The following is a 17,384-nucleotide window of genomic DNA, read 5'->3' on the forward strand; positions in this document are numbered from 1 at the left end:
CTTACGTTTTACATTTTACATTTTTTAGTCATTTTAGCAGACGCTCTTATCCAGAGCGACTTACAGTAGTGAATGCATACATTTCATACATTTTTTTCCCGTACTGGTCCCCCGTGGGAATCGAACCCACAACCCTGGCGCTGCAAACACCATGCTCTACCAACTGAGCCACACGGGGCGTCAGAGTCGCTCTCTTTCATGTGCCATTGTGCTTAATTCCGTTCACTATTCTCAACATCGTCTTGTCTCTCCATCTGATAATATAGGCCCTATGTGTGATTAGACTGTAGTTTAGGTGTATTAGTTCTGATAGGCTACAGTAGGTTACAGTAGACTGTAGTTTAGGTGTATTAGTTCTGATAGATTACAGTAGGTTACAGTAGACTGTAGTTTAGGTGTATTAGTTATGATAGGTTACAGTAGACTGTAGTTTAGGTGTATTAGTTATGATAGGTTACAGTAGACTGTAGTTTAGGTGTATTAGTTCTGATAGGTTACAGTAGACTGTAGTTTAGGTGTATTAGTTATGATAGGTTACAGTAGACTGTAGTTTAGGTGTATTAGTTCTGATAGGTTACAGTAGACTGTAGTTTAGGTGTATTAGTTATGATAGGTTACAGTAGACTTTAGTTTAGGTGTATTAGTTCTGATAGGTTACAGTAGACTGTAGTTTAGGTGTATTAGTTCTGATAGGTTACAGTAGACTGTAGTTTAGGTGTATTAGTTCTGATAGGTTACAGTAGGTTACAGTAGACTTTAGTTTAGGTGTATTAGTTCTGATAGGTTACAGTAGACTGTAGTTTAGGTGTATTAGTTCTGATAGGTTACAGTAGACTGTAGTTTAGGTGTATTAGTTCTGATAGGCTACAGTAGGTTACAGTAGACTGTAGTTTAGGTGTATTAGTTATGATAGGTTACAGTAGACTGTAGTTTAGGTGTATTAGTTATGATAGGTTACAGTAGACTTTAGTTTAGGTGTATTAGTTATGATAGGTTACAGTAGACTGTAGTTTAGGTGTATTAGTTCTGATAGGTTACAGTAGACTGTAGTTTAGGTGTATTAGTTCTGATAGGTTACAGTAGGTTACAGTAGACTGTAGTTTAGGTGTATTAGTTATGATGGGCTACAGTAGACTGTAGATTAGGTGTATTAGTTCTGATAGGTGACAGTAGACTATAGTTTAGGTGTATTAGTTCTGATAGGTTACAGTTGACTGTAGTTTAGGTGTATTAGTTATGATAGGTTACAGTAGACTGTAGTTTAGGTGTATTAGTTCTGATAGGCTACAGTAGACTATAGTTTAGGTGTATTAGTTATGATAGGTTACAGTAGGTTACAGTAGACTGTAGTTTAAGTGTATTAGTTATGATAGGCTACAGTAGACTGTAGTTTAGGTGTATTAGTTCTGATAGATTACAGTAGACTGTAGTTTAGGTTTATTAGTTCTGATAGGTTACAGTAGACTGTAGTTTAGGTGTATTAGTTCTGATAGATTACAGTAGGTTACAGTAGACTATAGTTTAGGTGTATTAGTTCTGATAGATTACAGTAGACTGTAGTTTAGGTGTATTAGTTATGATAGGTTACTGTAGGTTACAGTAGACTGTAGTTTAGGTGTATTAGTTCTGATAGGCTACAGTAGACTGTAGTTTAGGTGTATTAGTTATGATAGGTTACAGTAGGTTACAGTAGACTGTAGATTAGGTGTATTAGTTCTGATAGGCTACAGTAGACTGTAGTTTAGCTGTATTAGTTATGATAGGTTACAGTAGGTTACAGTAGACTGTAGTTTAGGTGTATTAGTTCTGATAGGTTACAGTAGACTGTAGTTTAGGTGTATTAGTTCTGATAGGCTACAGTAGACTGTAGTTTAGGTGTATTAGTTATGATAGATTACAGTAGGTTACAGTAGACTGTAGTTTAGGTGTATTAGTTCTGATAGGTTACAGTAGACTGTAGTTTAGATGTATTAGTTCTGATAGGCTAGAGTAGACTGTAGTTTAGGTGTATTAGTTCTGATAGGTTACAGTAGGCTACAGTAGACTGTAGTTTAGGTGTATTAGTTATGATAGGTTACAGTAGGTTACAGTAGACTGTAGTTTAGGTGTATTAGTTCTGATAGGTTACAGTAGGTTACAGTAGACTGTAGTTTAGGTGTATTAGTTATGATAGGTTACAGTAGACTGTAGTTTAGGTGTATTAGTTCTGATAGGTTACAGTAGACTGTAGTTTAGGTGTATTAGTTCTGATAGGCTACAGTAGACTATAGTTTAGGTGTATTAGTTATGATAGGTTACAGTAGGTTACAGTAGACTGTAGTTTAGGTGTATTAGTTATGATAGGCTACAGTAGGTTACAGTAGACTGTAGTTTAGGTGTATTAGTTCTGATAGGTTACAGTAGGTTACAGTAGACTGTAGTTTAGGTGTATTAGTTATGATAGGTTACAGTAGGTTATAGTAGACTGTAGTTTAGGTGTATTAGTTCTGATAGGCTACAGTAGACTATAGTTTATGTGTATTAGTTCTGATAGGTTACAGTAGACTGTAGTTTAGGTGTATTAGTTATGATAGGCTACAGTAGACTATAGTTTAGGTGTATTAGTTATGATAGGTTACAGTAGGTTACAGTAGACTATAGTTTAGGTGTATTAGTTATGATGGGCTACAGTAGACTGTAGTTTAGGTGTATTAGTTCTGATAGGTTACAGTAGACTGTAGTTTAGGTGTATTAGTTCTGATAGGTTACAGTAGGTTACAGTAGACTGTAGTTTAGGTGTATTAGTTATGATAGGCTACAGTAGAATGTAGTTTAGGTGTATTAGTTCTGATAGATTACAGTAGGCTGTAGTTTAGGTGTATTAGTTCTGATAGGCTACAGTAGACTATAGTTTAGGTGTGGCCTACTGGACTGATGCATTTCGGACACATTTGACACCTGTATGTCGTAGTGGAGACCAATATCTGTCTTGTGTTAAAACTGCTTTGGGATAGGGGGCAATATTTTCACGTCCGGATGAAAAGCGTGCCCAAAGTAAACTGCCTGTTACTCAGGCCCAGAAGCTAGGATTATGCATATAGATTTGGATAGAAAACACTCTGAAGTTTTTAAAACTGTTAATATTATGTCTGTGAGTATAACAGAACTGATATGGCAGGCGAAACCCCGAGGACAAACCACCCCCCCCTCCCCAAAAAAACAAATTCAGCCTACCACTGTTTTCAATGGCTGTCACTTTTATTATAAGGCGAAGTCCTCCCAGATTGCAGTTCCTAGGGCTTCCACTAGATGTCAACAGTCTTTAGAAAGAGTTTCAGGCTGGTTTTTGGAAAAATGAGCCAGAAATTGTAGTTTCTCTAAGTGGCTCCCATTTTGGCTGTAGTGTTTCCAAGCACGTGGAGGAAAGCGCGTTCTTTCTTATTTATCTCCTTTAATGAACCTACTATTCTCTGTTTATTTGAGTATTAGGATACCTAAGGTTTGATTATAAACATTGTTTGACTTGTTTGGAAAAGTTTATTAGTAACGTTTGGGATTCATTTTGTATGCATTTTGATGGAGGGAAACTAGATGGATTATTGACTGAAGCGCGCCAGCTAAACTGAGTTTTTATGGATATAAAGAAGGACATTATCGAACAAAAGGACCATTTGTGACGTATCTGGGACCTTTTGGAGTGCCAACAGAAGAAGATCATCAAAGGTAAGGCATTTATTATATCGCTATTTCTGACTTCCGTGTCGCACCTGCCTGGTTGAAACATGTTTTTCATATGTTTGTATGCGGGGCGCTGTCCTCAGATAATCGCATGGTTTGCTTTTGCCGTAAAGCCTTTTTGAAATCTGACACAGCGGCTGGATTAACAACAAGTTAAGCTTTATTTTGATTTTTACACTTGTGATTTTATGAAAGTTAAATATTTATAGTAATTTCATTTGAATTTGGCGCTCTGCAATTTCACCGCTAACGGCACGCCTTTCCCAAAGAGGATGTTATAAAGCTTTATAAAACAACAGTTGTTGATGTGTATTGCTGCATTTCAGATACATTGTTGTACATTTGACTGTTGCAGTAACAAGACCTATAGGGCTAGTGGCCAAAATCTAAATTGCAGCTGGTCTGGAATAATACTTTATGGCCTTTCTCTTGCATTTATTTCAAAGATGGTACAAAAAAAATACAAAAGAATGGTTGGTTTTTTCTTTGTATTATCTTTTACTATTGTGTTATATTATCCTACATTCAAAATCAAATTAAATGTATTTATATAGCTCTTCTTACATCAGCTGATATCTCAAAGTGCTGTACAGAAACCCAGCCTAAAACCCCCCAAACAGCAAGCAATGCAGGTGTCGAATTTCCACATTTCCACAAACTTCAAAGTGTTTCCTTTCAAATGGTACCAATAATATGCATATCCTTGCTTCAGGGCCTGAGCTACAGGCAGTTAAATTTGGGTATGTAATAAAAAAATTAAAAAAAATCCATATCCTTAAGATCAGACACATGTACTCATTAATTCAGCATCTATTTCCTACTGAGATGTAAATACTTTCAGAGATGACATGGTTTGTTCAGCGGATCAAATCGAGGAGGGACATGATGAAAGGGTGTTACCTCTGATGAACTGGAGTCTCTTCTGAAGGCCGATAGTGCTGAACCACCGGCAGACTTCTTCTGTGTTCAACTCTCCTAGAGGTTTACCCCTCTGTCTGTCCGAATTCTATACCCCACACACACACACACACACACACACACACACACACACACACACACACACACACACACACACACACACACACACACACACACACACACACACACACACACACACACACACACAGTTAAAATGTCAATTCCATTTCAACAAAAATAAATGGCGCGAGAGAGGGGTAGCGTTCCTGAGGTTTTCTGATGACAAACTTTGCAGACTTCTTACATTGTTACTTTGCAATTTACAACGTCACACCGAACAGTGACAAGAATATTTAGGCAGGAAGACAGAAAGAAGGAAGACTGAACTATTGGAAAAATGGGGCAAAGAGAGAGAAAAAAAATCACAGTTTTAGAGATAATCTCATGCTATTCTACATATTTTGCCATGAGGCTGAGATAATTTTGCGTTTTTTATGATAATTCCCTACAAATCTAAACATAGTTCCATGGGGCAGAGAGAAAAGTGTGCAGTTTTATTGCTAATATCATGTTATTCTACACATTTTACAATGAGGCTGAGAGAATTATGCATTTTTAAAGCTAATTGTCTGCTATTCTACACATTTTGCAATGAGGCTGAGAGAATATTTCCCCCGAGAATATTTCCCCCGACTACTGCCGGCTCTTAGCAAACTTTTGGGAAAGATTTGTGTTTGACCAGAGACTTTCAGCAAGTCAACATGTACTTGAGACTGAGACAAATGATTGGCTGAAATAAATTCATAATAGGAAGATTGTGGAAGCTGTACTTGTTAGACTACAGTGGAGCCTTTGATGTTATTGACCATAATCTGCTAGTGGAAAAACGTATGTGTTATGGCTTTTCATCCTCGATATTGATTTAATAGAACACTGAGGGTTTCATTTAATGGGAGCCAATGTCGAGTGTGGTATTCTGCAAGGCAGCTGTCTTTGCCCATTACTGATTGCGATTTTTACTAATGACCTACCGCTAGCCTTTAACAATGCCTGTGTGTGTGTGTGTGTACAGTGAATTTGGAAAGTATTCAGACAGCTTTACTTTTTCCACATTTAGTTACGTTACAGCCTTATTCTTGAAATTGATTAAATAAAACATTTTCCCTCATCACCCTACACACAATACAATAAAAAACAAACAAACTGAAATATCACAATATCACTGAAGCACCTTTGGCAGCGATTACAGCCTCGACATCTTCTTGGGATTGACACTACAAACTTGGCACACCTGTATTTTGAGAGTAACCCATTATTCTCTGCAGATCTCTCAATTTATGTCAAGTTGGATGGGGAGCGTCGCTGCACAGCTATTTTCAGGTCTCTCCAGAGATGTTCAATCGGATTCAAGTCCGGGCTCCGAAGCCACTCCTGCGTTGTCTTGGCTGAGTGCTTAGGGTCGTTGTCTTGTTGGAAGGTGAACCTTCACCCCAGTCTGAGGTCCTGAACGCTCTGGAGCAGGTTTTCATCAAGGATCTCTCTGTACTTTGCTCCATTCATCTTTTGCCTTGATCCTGACTAGTCTCCCAGTCCCTGCCGCTGAAAAACATCCCCACAGCGTGATGCTGCCACCACCATGCTTCATCGTAGGGATGGTGCCGGGATTCCTCCAGACGTGACGCTTGGCATTCAGGAAAATAGTTCAATCTTGGTTTCATCAGACCAGAGAATCTTGTTTCTCCTGGTCTGAGAGTCCTTTAGGTGCTTTTTGGCAAACTCCAAGCGGACTGTCATGTGCCTTTTACTGAGGACTGGCTTCCATCTGGCCATTCCACCATGAAGGCCTGATTGGTGGAGTGCTGCAGAGATGGTCATCCTTCTGGAAGGTTCTCCCATCTCCACAGAGGAACTCTGGAGCCCTGTCAGAGTGACCATCGGGTTCTTGGTCACTTCCCTGACCAAGTCCCTTCTCCTCTGATTGCCCAGATTGGCCGGGCGGCCAGCTCTAGGAAGAGTCTTTGTGGTTCCAAACTTCTTCCATTTAAGAGAGAATGATGGAGGCCACTGTGTTCTTGGGGACCTTCAATGCTGCAGACATTTGGTGGTACCCTTCCCCAGATCTGTGCCTTGACACAATCCTGTCTCTGAGCTCTACGGACAATTCCTTCGACCTCCATGGCTTGGTTTTTCCTCTGACATGCACTGTCATCTGTGGGACCTTACATAGACAGGTGTGTGCCTTTCCAAATCATGTCCAATCAATTGAATTTACCACAGGTGGACTCCAACCGAGTTGTAGAAGCATCTCAAGGATGATCAATGGAAACAGGATGTACCTGAGCCAAGGGTCTGAATACTTATGTAAGTGTGATATTTCAGTGTTTTGTCATTATGGGGTGTTGTGAGTAGATTGAATACATTTTTCCTCTCATCAATCAATTTTAGAAATAAAGCTGTAATATGACAAAATGTGGAAAAAGTCAAGGGGTCTGAATACTTTCCGAATGCACTGCATGTCGACGATTCAATCCTATACACATCAGTGGCCACATCAAGTGAAATCACTGCAGAGAGTTCCTGTTAGTTCCAGAATAGGTTTTCAGTAATAAACTGGTCCTGAATATATATATATATACAAGACTAAGAGGATAATAGTTCGTACAAGTCATTCACTAAGGTCTAAACCTCGGCTGGATGTGATGACGAATAATGTGGCTATTGAGCAAGTTGAGGAGACGAAATGACTTAGTGTTACCTTGGATTGTGAACTGCCAGGCTAAAAACATATTGATTCAACGGTTGTATTGATGGGAAGGGGTCTGTCTGTTTATTTATTTGGTAACCAATTAGCTCCCGGGGGGGTCGACCAAAAACATGACAAGTAACGAAACACAGATACACTGACAGACAAGGACAGTCACACAACTGTAAAATACAAACCATATATAAACAACACAACAACGAACATGAGGTGTGTGTGTGTGTGTGTGTGTGTGTGTGTGTGTGTGTGTGTGTGTGTGTGTGTGTGTGTGTGTGTGTGTGTGTGTGTGTGTGTGTGTGTGTGTGTGTGTGTGTCCGCCGTTCCATGAGTTGTTTTGCTGTTTGCTGAGTCATAGGAGATGGGAGGGTGTTCCATGTGATCATGGCTCTGTCTAATACTGTGAAGGTAGTTCCATGTGATCATGGCTCTGTATAATACTGTGAAGGTAGTTCCATGTGATCATGGCTCTGTCTAATACTGTGAAGGTAGTTCCATGTGATCATGGCTCTGTCTAATACTGTGAAGGTAGTTCCATGTGATCATGGCTCTGTCTAATACTGTGAAGGTAGTTCCATGTGATCATGGCTCTGTCTAATACTGTGAAGGTAGTTCCATGTGATCATGGCTCTGTCTAATACTGTGAAGGTAGTTCCATGTGATCATGGCTCTGTCTAATACTGTGAAGGTAGTTCCATGTGATCATGGCTCTGTCTAATACTGTGAAGGTAGTTCCATGTGATCATGGCTCTGTCTAATACTGTGAAGGTAGTTCCATGTGATCATGGCTCTGTCTAATACTGTGAAGGTAGTTCCATGTGATCATGGCTCTGTCTAATACTGTGCGTTGCCGTGGTTTTGGACATGGGTAATGTGAAGAAGACCTGTGATAAAGAAATGCTTAGCTTAACATATGGAATTGTTTTAAGATGGTCAAAGATATACTCAGCTTAACACATGGAATTGTTTTAAGATGGTCATACCATGGATCATTTAGCTATTCCATTTGGAATTTTAGTGTGCGTCAATCGACTCTTAAAACTACACTGGACCAAACAAGTATCTTATCTTGACTACTGCCTGGTAAGATGGTCAGAAAGACATAATAAAACTATGGCTGGCCCAGAACAGAGCAGCACGTCATCCCCCTGCAATGTTCCCAGAAAGCTAATGTCAACAAAATTAATGTTGTTCTTCCCTGGATCAAAGTAGAGAACAAACTGTCTACATCACTTCTTGTTTTTTTTTGTAAGAAATATTATGTGTTAAAAACTCCTAAATGTATATTAAATCAACTAACATACTGCTCTGACAGACATTCATACACCACCCTCTTACATGTGCTGTCTGCCCAACGCATCACCCGGGGGGCAAACTACCTGCCCTCCAGGACACAGAAAGGCCAAAAAGATCATCAAGGACATCAACCACCCGAGCCACTTCCTGTTCACCCCGCTATCATCCAGAAGGCGAGGTCAGTACAGGTGCATCAAAGCTGGGACCGAGAGACTAAAAAACAGCTTCTAATCTCAAGGCCATCAGACTGCTAAACAGCCATCACTAGCACTCAGAGACGCTGCTGCCTACATTGCCAGCCGGCCTCCACCCAATCACTGGACACTTTAATAAATGGATCACTAGTCACATTAAACACATCACTAGCCGGCCTCCACCCAGTACCCTGCCCTGAACTTAGTCACTGTCACTAGCCGGCTACCACCCAGTACCCTGCCCTGAACTTAGTCACTGTCACTAGCCGGCCTCCACCCAGTACCCTGCCCTGAACTTAGTCACTGTCACTATCCGTCCTCCACCCAGTACCCTGCCCTGCACCTTAGAGACTGCTGCCCTGTATACAGAGACATGGAATCACTGGTCACTTTAATAATGTTTACATACTGTTTTACTCATCTCATATGTATATACTGTATTCTATTCTACTCTATTTTAGTCTATTTAATTCGAGATTGCTCGTCCTAATATTTATACATTCTTAATTCCATTCCTTTACTTTAGATTTGTAGTGTATTGTTGTGAAATTGTTAGATATTACTTGTTAGATATTATTGCTCTGTTGGAGCTAGAAACACAAGCATTTCGCACAAGCATTTTGATAGTCTTACTCACGGTCGGCCACTGAAATCGAAATAGCCTAATGAAACCCATAGCGGGTGATAGTGTAATTCTTTACATTATATCTCAGCTAACCCAATATGGGTGATAGACTGTAACAAGGCTTGAGATTCAAGGCCTGGCTATTTCATGTTCATGAACGTGGCATTTTACCTGATGAAACCCATAGCGGACGGTAAGTGTAACAAAAGGCCTGCACATTTAAGAGACGGCGCGGTGAGTCTGTCCTATATCGCAGTGTGAATGGGGGAGTTGTCATTGTGAGGATGTATTACAGACACTACGGTAGTCGGGGATGTATAGATCATTGTGAATGGGGGAGTTGTTATTGTGAGGATGTATTACAGACACTACGGTAGTCGGGGATGTATAGATCATTGTGAATGGGGGAGTTGTCATTGTGAGGATGTATTACAGACACTACGGTAGTCGGGGATGTATAGATCATTGTGAATGGGGGAGTTGTTATTGTGAGGATGTATTACATACACTACGGTAGTCGGGGATGTATAGAACATTGTGAATGGGGGAGTTGTTATTGTGAGGATGTATTACAGACACTACGGTAGTCAGGGATGTATAGATCATTGTGAATGGAGGAGTTGTTATTGTGAGGATGTATTACAGACACTACGGTAGTCGGGGATGTATAGGTCATTGTGAATGGGGGAGTTGTTATTGTGAGGATGTATTACAGACACTACGGTAGTCAAGGATGTATAGATCATTGTGAATGGGGGAGTTGTTATTGTGAGGATGTATTATAGACACTATGGTAGTCGGGGATGTATAGATCATTGTGAATGCAAAGGCTCCAGTATAACTGTAATTTATCCATTTCTATTTCTTAGTTGCTTACACAGGAAATAGACTTTTCACTTCTACATACTAACTGGCCAGATGTTTCTCTATGGTCACCAGGGATACATACCAAATTGCACTCTATTCCCTATAGAGTGTACTGCCTCTGGTCAAAAGTACTGTTCTATGCAATCCCAGTTTGGCTAAACCTGGGCACTGTGACCACGATCCTGAGAATATTCACTGAGTCATTGCTTTGAGTAGTTTGGGTTGTATTTCTGAAATGTAGACGCATTGTGTTTTATAATTATATTTGGGGCAGCTTTCTGTTTCCGTGCCGTTGCCACCCTGAAAGTCTTGCTTTTTATGGGGATTGGCTGTACCTTCTCTGGGAAGTTTCCATTCTGGTCATTAGACTGTGGCATGAATGATGCTGTGAGAGGGAAGAGAGAGAGGGAAGAGAGAGAGGGAAGAGAGAGAGGAAGAGAGAGGGGGAAGAGAGAGGGGGAAAGAGAGAGGGAGGAAAGAGAGAGGGGGAAAGAGAGAGGGGGAAAGAGAGAGGGGGAAAGAGAGAGGGGGAAGAGAGAGGGGGGAAGAGAGAGGGGGAAGAGAGAGAGGGAGGAAAGAGAGAGGGAGGAAAGAGAGAGGGGGAAAGAGAGAGGGGGAAGAGAGAGGGGGGAAGAGAGAGGGGGAAGAGAGAGGGTGGGAAAGAGAGGGGGAAGAGAGAGAGGGAGGAAAGAGAGAGGGAGGAAAGAGAGAGGAGGAAAGAGAGAGGGGGGAAAGAGAGAGGGGGAAAGAGAGAGGGGGAAAGAGAGAGGGGGAAGAGAGAGGGGGAAGAGAGAGGGGGAAGAGAGAGGGGAAGAGAGAGAGAGGGAGGAAAGAGAGAGGGGGAAAGAGAGAGGGGGGAAGAGAGAGGGGGGAAGAGAGAGGGGGAAGAGAGAGGGTGGGAAAGAGAGGGTGGGAAAGAGAGGGTGGGAAAGAGAGAGGGGGAAAGAGAGAGGGGGAAGAGAGAGGGGGAAAGAGAGAGGGGGAAAGAAAGAGGGGAAAGAGAGAGGGGGAAAGAGAGAGTGGGAAAGAGAGAGGAGGAAAGAGAGAGAGGAGGAGAGAGAGAGGAGGAAAGAGCGAGAGGAGGAAAGAGAGTGTGGGAAAGAGAGAGAAGGAAAAGGAGAAGTGAGCTCTGTTAATTTTTCAACTCATGTAACAGGACAGGAATGCTCATGTTCTGTTCTTCCAGGGGCGATGAATAAAAGGAAGGTCTTTTATTCATTGTGTAGTGCTAAACCCTCTGATTGATAGGCAGGGAAATGTATCGACGATATCTGGCACTGTAACACATCATGTAGACTACTGTGTGCATAAAGAACATCAAATGTGTCATGAGAGGATCTGAAGAGTACAACATTATCTGGAATTGTAGTAGTATCGGTATTAGTCAGAGTAACAGTATTAATTGTATTGACTGTATCGATAACACAACAATAAACCAGTTTAACGACTGGAGACCTCACCAACTGTGATGCGCCGTTGCCGTGGCGACCCTTCCTCCTCCTCCTGGGCGTGGTCAGGGCTCTGATTGGATAAGGAGTGAAAGGTGTGGCTTCTAGGAACGGTCACGGTGGTGGACACGCCCAGACTGCAGGAACAAGCTACTCCAGGTTTCTACAGTAAATGGACATATAACATACATACGCCATTCTGTAATCCAAACAGGAAAAACAAAGAGTACACTTGAACATTCCCTGTCTTGGATTTAAAAGCATTGGATTGGTGTAAACATTAGCTGGAGGCAGATCCCACCGTTGTTAAATCCATGACAGGGAGTCTGCAAGTGCACACTTGGAAAGAAAGGGTGGGCAATCAGGACACTATGTTATCCCTGCAGACATCGAACCCATGACCTTAGACAACCTCGTACCCTCGTAACAACTGAGACACACGGGAGCATAAAAACAAGCACGTTATTTTGGTGAATTAACTAACTCAACAAAGAGAAACCTCTATATCCATCATCGTCGGTACTCAAAAACGAAAGGAATAAAATCAATTTACATTTACGGCCATCCCTTACTTCCTTCATTCATTATTCATCTAAATAACCTAGCTAAATAACCTAGCTAAATAACCAAGCTACAAAACCTAGCTAAATAACCTAGCTAAATAACCAAGCTACAAAACCTAGCTAAATAACCAAGCTAAATAACCAAGCTACAAAACCTAGCTAAATAACCAAGCTAAATAACCTAGCCAAATAACCTAGCTAAAAAACGTAGCTAAATAACCAAGCTAAATAACCAAGCTACAAAACCTAGCTAAATAACCAAGCTAAATAACCAAGCTAAATAACCAAGCTAAATAACCAAGCTAAATAACTTAGCTAAATAACCTAGCTAAAAAACCTAACTAAATAACCTAGCTAAAAAACCTAACTAAATAACCTAGCTAAATAACCTAGCTAAATAACCAAGCTACAAAACCTAGCTAAATAACTTAGCTAAATAACCAAGATAAAAAACCTAGCTAAATAACCTAGCTAAATAACCAAGCTACAAAACCTAGCTAAATAACCAAGCTAAATAACCTAGCTAAATAACCAAGCTAAATAACCAAGCTAAATAACCAAGCTAAATAACCAAGCTAAATAACCAAGCTAAAAAACCAAGCTAAATAACCAAGCTAAATAACCAAGCTAAAAAACCAAGCTAAATAACCAAGCTAAATAACCAAGCTAAAAAACCTAGCTAAATAACCAAGCTAAATAACCTAGATTTAACCTAGCTAAATAACCTAGGTAAATTAGATCAAGGAGAAATGTTGCTGTGCAGACATACTGTACTACTGAGAAAGGACCAGGCCAGCTTGGTTTGGTTCAGTAGTGGATCAGTAACCAGGCCAGACCAGGCCAGCTTGGTTTGGTTCAGTAGTGGATCAGTAACCAGGCCAGACCAGGCCAGCTTGGTTTGGTTCAGTAGTGGATCAGTAACCAGGCCAGACCAGGCCAGCTTGGTTTGGTTCAGTAGTGGATCAGTAACCAGGCCAGACCAGGCCAGCTTGGTTTGGTTCAGTAGTGGATCAGTAACCAGGCCAGACCAGTACAGCTTGGTTTGGTTCAGTAGTGGATCAGTAACCAGGCCAGACCAGTACAGCTTGGTTTGGTTCAGTAGTGGATCAGTAACCAGGCCAGACCAGTACAGCTTGGTTTGGTTCAGTAGTGGATCAGTAACCAGACCAGTACAGCTTGGTTTGGTTCAGTAGTGGATCAGTAACCAGGCCAGACCAGGCCAGCTTGGTTTGGTTCAGTAGTGGATCAGTAACCAGGCCAGACCAGGCCAGCTTGGTTTGGTTCAGTAGTGGATCAGTAACCAGGCCAGACCAGGCCAGCTTGGTTTGGTTCAGTAGTGGATCAGTAACCAGGCCAGACCAGTACAGCTTGGTTTGGTTCAGTAGTGGATCAGTAACCAGACCAGTACAGCTTGGTTTGGTTCAGTAGTGGATCAGTAACCAGGCCAGACCAGGCCAGCTTGGCTTGGTTCAGTAGTGGATCAGTAACCAGGCCAGGCCAGCTTGGCTTGGTTCAGTAGTGGATCAGTAACCAGACCAGTACAGCTTGGCTTGGTTCAGTAGTGGATCAGTAACCAGACCAGTACAGCTTGGTTTGGTTCAGTAGTGGATCAGTAACCAGACCAGGCCAGCTTGGTTTGGTTCAGTAGTGGATCAGTAACCAGGCCAGACCAGGCCAGCTTGGTTTGGTTCAGTAGTGGATCAGTAACCAGGCCAGACCAGTACAGCTTGGCTTGGTTCAGTAGTGGATCAGTAACCAGACCAGTACAGCTTGGCTTGGTTCAGTAGTGGATCAGTAACCAGACCAGTACAGCTTGGTTTGGTTCAGTAGTGGATCAGTAACCAGGCCAGACCAGGCCAGCTTGGTTTGGTTCAGTAGTGGATCAGTAACCAGGCCAGACCAGGCCAGCTTGGTTTGGTTCAGTAGTGGATCAGTAACCAGGCCAGACCAGTACAGCTTGGTTTGGTTCAGTAGTGGATCAGTAACCAGGCCAGACCAGGCCAGCTTGGTTTGGTTCAGTAGTGGATCAGTAACCAGGCCAGACCAGTACAGCTTGGTTTGGTTCAGTAGTGGATCAGTAACCAGACCAGTACAGCTTGGTTTGGTTCAGTATTGGATCAGTAACCAGGCCACACCAGGCCAGCTTGGTTTGGTTCAGTAGTGGATCAGTAACCAGGCCAGACCAGGCCAGCTTGGTTTGGTTCAGTAGTGGATCAGTAACCAGGCCAGACCAGTACAGCTTGGTTTGGTTCAGTATTGGATCAGTAACCAGGCCAGACCAGTACAGCTTGGTTTGGTTCAGTATTGGATCAGTAACCAGGCCAGACCAGGCCAGCTTGGTTTGGTTCAGTATTGGATCAGTAACCAGGCCAGACCAGTACAGCTTGGTTTGGTTCAGTAGTGGATCAGTAACCAGGCCAGGCCAGCTTGGTTTGGTTCAGTACGGGATCAGTAACCAGGCCAGACCAGTACAGCTTGGTTTGGTTCAGTAGTGGATCAGTAACCAGGCCAGACCAGGCCAGCTTGGTTTGGTTCAGTAGTGGATCAGTAACCAGGCCAGACCAGTACAGCTTGGCTTGGTTCAGTAGTGTTAACAATCCAGGCCATATGACTGTGGTCTCCGAAAATGTAGCCAGCTGAAGTGTAAACAGATATAGGACTCATCTTTGTCTCTGTGCCAGTATGGTGTCAGTGACAACACAGGTAATACCATTGAGGCTAGCTTCATTTTAAAGTTGATAAATGTTCTTCTTCTTTTGTGTTTGAAAAAAGCGTAAATCTAAATATTGGTGATTTACAGCCACCTGCAGTGCTGGAGTACTGAACCAAATCTTGTCTCATTTATATATTGTGGCCACTAGATGGCGGTGATACAGCATAAGTCATTTGTAAATCAGCCACAGGCAACCCAATGTGAAGAAGAAGAAGACAATGCTCTGGATCCCCATCCAGTTGAAAACTTTAAAATGGTGGAAGACCTAAATGGTAATGTCCATGCTAAAATGGGTTATATCCATCTCGTCTTTTATTTATCTCTATGGGCCTTACCTTTTGGTAGATAAAGGCCTCCATCTTGGCGCTGAGAGGAAGCAGTCGCAGTTCTGCTCTCAGTAACTCATGGCAACTGGCGTCCGCGTTCCTCCAGTCATCTGTAGAGAGAAACAGAGAGCCATGTTATTAAACAACATGCCACATCAGTCATCTGTAGAGAGAAACAGAGAGACATGTTATTAAACAACATGCCACATCAGTCATCTGTAGAGAGAAACAGAGAGCCATGTTATTAAACAACATGCCACATCAGTCATCTATAGAGAGAAACAGAGAGACATGTTATTAAACAACATGCCACATCAGTCATCTGTAGAGAGAAACAGAGAGACATGTTATTAAACAACATGCCACATCAGTCATCTGTAGAGAGAAACAGAGAGACATGTTATTAAACAACATGCCACATCAGTCATCTGTAGAGAGAAACAGAGAGACATGTTATTAAACAACATGCCACATCAGTCATCTGTAGAGAGAAACAGAGAGACATGTTATTAAACAACATGCCACATCAGTCATCTGTAGAGAGAAACAGAGAGACATGTTATTAAACAACATGCCACATCAGTCATCTGTAGAGAGAAACAGAGAGACATGTTATTAAACAACATGCCACATCAGTCATCTGTAGAGAGAAACAGAGAGACATGTTATTAAACAACATGCCACATCAGTCATCTGTAGAGAGAAACAGAGAGACATGTTATTAAACAACATGCCACATCAGTCATCTGTAGAGAGAAACTGAGAGACATGTTATTAAACAACATGCCACATCAGTCATCTGTAGAGAGAAACAGAGAGACATGTTATTAAACAACATGCCACATCAGTCATCTGTAGAGAGAAACAGAGAGACATGTTATTAAACAACATGCCACATCAGTCATCTATAGAGAGCAACAGAGAGACATGTTATTAAACAACATGCCACATCAGTCATCTGTAGAGAGAAACAGAGAGACATGTTATTAAACAACATGCCACATCAGTCATCTATAGAGAGAAACAGAGAGACATGTTATTAAACAACATGCCACATCAGTCATCTGTAGAGAGAAACAGAGAGACATGTTATTAAACAACATGCCACATCAGTCATCTGTAGAGAGAAACAGAGAGACATGTTATTAAACAACATGCCACATCAGTCATCTATAGAGAGAAACAGAGAGACATGTTATTAAACAACATGCCACATCAGTCATCTGTAGAGAGAAACAGAGAGACATGTTATTAAACAACATGCCACATCAGTCATCTGTAGAGAGAAACAGAGAGACATGTTATTAAACAACATGCCACATCAGTCATCTGTAGAGAGAAACAGAGAGACATGTTATTAAACAACATGCCACATCAGTCATCTATAGAGAGCAACAGAGAGACATGTTATTAAACAACATGCCACATCAGTCATCTATAGAGAGAAACAGAGAGACATGTTATTAAACAACATGCCACATCAGTCATCTGTAGAGAGAAACAGAGAGACATGTTATTAAACAACATGCCACATCAGTCATCTGTAGAGAGAAACAGAGAGACATGTTATTAAACAACATGCCACATCAGTCATCTATAGAGAGAAACAGAGAGACATGTTATTAAACAACATGCCACATCAGTCATCTATAGAGAGAAACTGAGAGACATGTTATTAAACAACATGCCACATCAGTCATCTGTAGAGAGAAACAGAGAGACATGTTATTAAAACTTCTTAGGTATAGCCCCCTTTTTTCAATATTCACCTAAATGACATACCCAAATCTAACTGCCTGTAGCTCAGGCCCTGAAGCAAAGATATGCATATTATTGGTACCATTTGAAAGGAAACATTTTGAAGTTTGTGGAAATGTGAATGTAGGAGAATATAACACAATAGATCTGGTAGAAGAAAATACAAAGAAAAAACCAACTGGTCTTTTTCTACCACCATTT

General features: G+C 41.5%; 1 protein-coding gene across 1 annotated transcript in view; it reads right to left on the reverse strand.

The window, feature by feature from the left end:
• LOC106589993 (uncharacterized) overlaps positions 1-17,021 on the reverse strand; it is a 41,541-nt gene extending 24,520 nt beyond the window's left edge. Inside the window, exons 1-4 of the mRNA XM_014180472.2 lie at positions 15,435-17,021; positions 11,836-11,986; positions 10,711-10,760; positions 4,618-4,723 (exon numbers count right to left, since the gene is read on the reverse strand). Coding sequence (XP_014035947.2) covers positions 4,618-4,723; positions 10,711-10,760; positions 11,836-11,986; positions 15,435-15,458 — 331 coding nt within the window. The 5' untranslated portion in view covers positions 15,459-17,021. The remainder of the gene's footprint in view (positions 1-4,617; positions 4,724-10,710; positions 10,761-11,835; positions 11,987-15,434) is intronic.
• Between the last annotated feature and the right edge of the window lie 363 nt (positions 17,022-17,384).

The sequence above is a fragment of the Salmo salar genome, chromosome ssa28 (assembly GCF_905237065.1).
Source record: "Salmo salar chromosome ssa28, Ssal_v3.1, whole genome shotgun sequence".
NCBI classification, from domain to species: Eukaryota; Metazoa; Chordata; class Actinopteri; order Salmoniformes; family Salmonidae; genus Salmo; species Salmo salar.